The sequence below is a fragment of the Fulmarus glacialis genome, unplaced genomic scaffold (genome assembly GCF_000690835.1).
Source record: "Fulmarus glacialis isolate BGI_N327 unplaced genomic scaffold, ASM69083v1 scaffold21407, whole genome shotgun sequence".
NCBI classification, from domain to species: Eukaryota; Metazoa; Chordata; class Aves; order Procellariiformes; family Procellariidae; genus Fulmarus; species Fulmarus glacialis.
Window position 1 is genome coordinate 5,151 of NW_009222856.1, and position 4,334 is coordinate 9,484.

Genomic DNA, 4,334 nt, shown 5'->3' on the forward strand with positions numbered 1-4,334 from the left:
TTTCTGCACCCTGAAGGTGACAGATCAAGTGAAGGTGCTAAAGCTGCATCCATATCATATGTCTTTGCAAAGATCTGTTCTCTCTTGTTTAAATATATGATGGGTATCTGAGACTTTGGCATTGCTTTGAAGATCCCCACCTTGTTCATGTAGAGTTTTTGCTGAAACTAATACTAAAAGTACTGTGTCTTCACTATTCAGCATGAAGCCCGAACTCCCAGGAGGGGTCACCGTGGTGCCATGGCTTTTCCACACATTGTGCGCCCAGTTGAGGAGATAACAGTGGAAGAGCTGAATAATATTTGTGGATCTGCAAGAGATAAAGTATATAACAGGGCTATGGTAAGTGTATTCCAACTTTGTGAGATGCATGCTTTGTGAAATTATTTTCTTGTTATTCCCTGCTTGTCGTTTAGCATCAAATAGAGCAGACTCCCTCTCATTGAGAGGAAGGATGTGATTTTTGGGAGAAGTATGCCTGAGATGTTGAAACGTCATCTCTTATCTTTCCCTGAATATATAAAATGGTCTTTACCAAGCCAGTTAGCTTGCTTTCACTTTGGAACAACTGCAGTACCTAGGTGATACCAGCCAAGGAAAGTGATAAACAGACATTGAAGATGCAATGTTAAAACAGTCTTGGTTCAAACTTGCAAGGTGGCTTTCTGTTTCAGGATAAGCACTGCTAGCTGCCAAAGAGATTGCTTGTTAGGTGCTCTATTCCCCTAACTAAAGAGCCATCTTTAATGTCTTGTTTCCTGAACTACTTTCCCTGTGTTCTAGGGATCCACCTGTCACCAGTGTCGCCAGAAGACCATAGACACCAAGACAAACTGTCGTAACCCTGATTGCGTCGGAGTACGGGGTCAATTCTGCGGACCATGCCTCCGCAATAGGTATGGGGAAGATGTCAGAACGGCGTTGCTGGATCCGGTAAGACAACTTTGAATATGGCTTTACTGTGCTTAACTTGAGCAGAGAGTGCCATTGGTTACTCAAAGCAAAAGAGTTTTAGCAGGGGAACTGCTTACAGTGCTACAGTGCATATACGCAGTCCTGGTTTGATTCATACTGAATCCCAGAACCTTGTGTTGTGTAGAACTTGTTGTAGTTACTACTTCTGCAGCTTTATTGGCAGGAGTAGACTACAAGAGCAGAGCAGCTGCCAAAATATTCTTGTATTTGAGCGTCAGAATAATGTTCTCTTTTGCCTTGCATTAGTGCTTAATGCCCTATGGAAAGGAACTGTGTTGTGGACAAAGTGCTGCTGTTGTGGGCTGCGGAAGTAGTGCAGGAGTTGAGCAGAGTGGAATGTTTCCTGTGGTTATGTGCAAGGCAGGCAAAGGAGAGTTTAATCCCTTACAGACTGAAGAATTCGTACTTTTGCGCTGGTTTAGACAACTTCTGCAGCGCTGATGTTAACTGCAGAACTTGGTGCAGAGCAGGGCCGCCTTTTAAGTTGTGGGTGTGAATCATGTCTGGCATTCCAGTTGAGTTAAAAAGGCTTGTTGTCTGTCTTTTGTCTAGACCTGGAGGTGTCCACCATGTCGTGGAATCTGCAACTGTAGCTTCTGCAGACAGCGAGATGGCCGATGTGCTACAGGTGTCCTGGTCTATCTGGCCAAGTACCATGGCTATGACAATGTCCATGCCTACTTGAAAAGGTAAGTATGCCATTGTGTCAGTGGCATGGCTCTGCTTTAAGTGGGATAAGCAGCTCAAAACTGGGAGAGTTTGTCAGGTAAATCTCAAGATTAGTCCGTGTTGCCTTTAGAATCTGAAATTTTGCCATATGGTTTTTCTGACATGTTGGTTCTTACCCAAAACAAGTGGTATATCCACTCTGTCTTTTGGCTCTCAACTTCAGCTGTGTTTATTGTCAGGCCTTCCACTAATTTGTCTAAAGAGTTTCCAAACACTGTTTTGCTACAAGCTAACTCATGTTTCTACTTGTCTTTCAGTCTGAAGCAAGAACTTGGAATGGAAGACTGAAGCTGTGACTGCCTTTAAATTACGTACTCTTTCACCAATGTCATATTATTGCCTACAGTGAATTGTTTAATCAAATGAGATTACAAAGCCAGTGCCTTCCTTCCCTCCCCTTTTCGGTGAAAAAGGATAAAGAACTTTCACTTATCTCAGTGCAAATCATACTTGGGAAAACTTTAATGAAGGTCTTTGCCCACAGGCCATTGTTTTCTTTTTAAACAACTTAGCAAATCAGATAGCATCAGTCCTTGCTTTCATGCCAATAGCTTTTTTTTTTTTTCCCCTGAAAGGAGATGGGGCTTTAAGCCATTAGAATTTTATTCATGCAGTGATCTGTGCTGCCGGTTTATTTATGCATTGAAGTTGATCACAAAAAGATACAGATGTTCTGAAAATTCAGGGCACTGTTCCCCACAGAACCAAGCGGGGAAAGGTATGTGCTTAACTCCAGGCCAACTTCTGCTGCAATACAGACTTACTGAACATAAATGATCAAACAGAGGCTAAGATTTCTCTAAAACAACAATGCATTCTTAACTTCAAAAAGGAAGCCCTAGAAGTTGCAGCTGAGCAGTCTCCAAGCACTAATATTTGGTTTTATAGAGTACTCAAAGTGCACATTGGCCATTTTAAGGGAGATTCTTCAAGTGACTTAAATGCAGCAGAAGCAGTTGGGGGTGGCACTTTATATTTTTGCTCAGATGAGGGGGCCGCTGCTGAAAGCTTCCACAGCACCAGCACTAGCATTGCCTAATGATGACAGTGCTGTGAACTGGTATACATCGTGGAGTGACCACTCTGTCTAAAACAGAATGTACCCTTTGTTAAATTACTGGTTTTGTGGGTTCTCTTCTCCCTGCTCTTGCTGTGGCTGCAGAACTGCTTTGCAGAATCGGCACTGGTCCTGGGGAAGAGGGATGCCTCCAGACCAGGGCTTGGTTAAGTAGGGGGGTAGCCGTTCATGTGGCTGTTGGCCAACTACGAGTGGATGAAAGATGGTAACTTCTTGAATTTGGTTATCAGGAAAAGGGGCAATGATAAACAATCACTGGAATCAGAAGCCTCAATTTTTTTACCTCTGAAAAAAATTAAAAAGCAAGGACTTTCTAAGCTACAGTCTGGTTTAAAGTGAGTTATTCTTCCAGTTGCATAGAGCAGCATAAATGTAAATAGATAATGTTCTCAAGAGACACCCCGGTTGTGGTAACAGATGAGAAAGAACAATTGCATCATCAAAAAGGTTTTTAAAAAAAAATAAAAAGGGAGATGTAATGGGTTGCATACAGTTTGTGAGCACTTAAAAATGTGGTTAGTGCTGTGGTCTCCTCCTTAACAGTCCAGCCATATTTCTGTATCTGGCTCTGCATGATTATAGAAGGATATTTCGCATTATGTTAATGAAGTGTGAGTACAGCAAAAACAGAGCTGAAGAATTCTAACATGCTGTGTGGATGGGGTCTTGTGTACTCAGTGCTGTAGAGAAGGTGCCGTGAAAATTGCATCCGGAGAACCACAAAGTGTATAAATGCGCTTAATTTGGGTATGTGAACTACTGTATAAGCTTTGTATAGGCTTCAGAATGCAGTGTTATAAATAATGTACAGTTGAATAGTAGAAGAATCAACTTGCTTTTATTGAGCAGTAGAACAAAACGTGGCTTTAGACTTCTTTGCTTGCACAGTATTTGCACTGTGTGTATACATAATGATCCACAGTTTATACCTTTCTGGGAATTACATCAGTGTGTGTGGGAGGGAAGAAGAGAGGAATTCAGAAACAAAAGATAGTTATGTCTCAGACTTGCAGTTCTGTTTCATAAATTATCTGTCCTATTGAAAATCTCCTGTCCTCTCTTTGTCTGTTTTTATAGTGTGAATAGCTGTGCAATCTGAGGTGGAGAGTGCTCTGCCCTCTAGGTACATTTTGTAAAGAAGGAACTCTAGAAAAACTCTAGAAATGACAGATAAAGGCGATTTTTTTTTTTTTTTTTTCCCCCGCCTCCCCGCCCCCCCCAATTGCTGGCCTTGCCTTCTGATTGCTAGAGTGTGAAAGGACTGCTAAAAGCAAACCCTTGCGTCATATCACAGAGACTGCTGTATTTAGATTTACTCAGATCTGCAATGTTCTGTACAAAGTTTTTTATTTTGAAAATAAAAATTTTCTGGGTTAGAATTTTTGCCTCTTAACTGTTTTTAAAAAGCCCATTAGAGCTGTACTTAGATTTTACCACCTTTCAGGTAAACTTTTGTTGCGAAGTAAAGGAGTCGGTTGCTCCCATCATACCTGGGGGAGCAGTGGGACTAGGACATCTTTCTCTCCCTGTGTCCCTGAACCAGGCTTGCTCT

The 4,334-nt window shown here is 41.8% G+C and overlaps 1 protein-coding gene across 1 annotated transcript in view; it reads left to right on the forward strand.

The window, feature by feature from the left end:
* The window catches only part of CDCA7 (cell division cycle associated 7), a 6,262-nt gene extending 4,122 nt beyond the window's left edge, over positions 1 to 2,140 (forward strand). Inside the window, exons 6-9 of the mRNA XM_009581613.1 lie at positions 202 to 342; positions 784 to 933; positions 1,528 to 1,664; positions 1,962 to 2,140. Coding sequence (XP_009579908.1) covers positions 202 to 342; positions 784 to 933; positions 1,528 to 1,664; positions 1,962 to 1,992 — 459 coding nt within the window. The 3' untranslated portion in view covers positions 1,993 to 2,140. The remainder of the gene's footprint in view (positions 1 to 201; positions 343 to 783; positions 934 to 1,527; positions 1,665 to 1,961) is intronic.
* Positions 2,141 to 4,334: the final 2,194 nt, after the last annotated feature.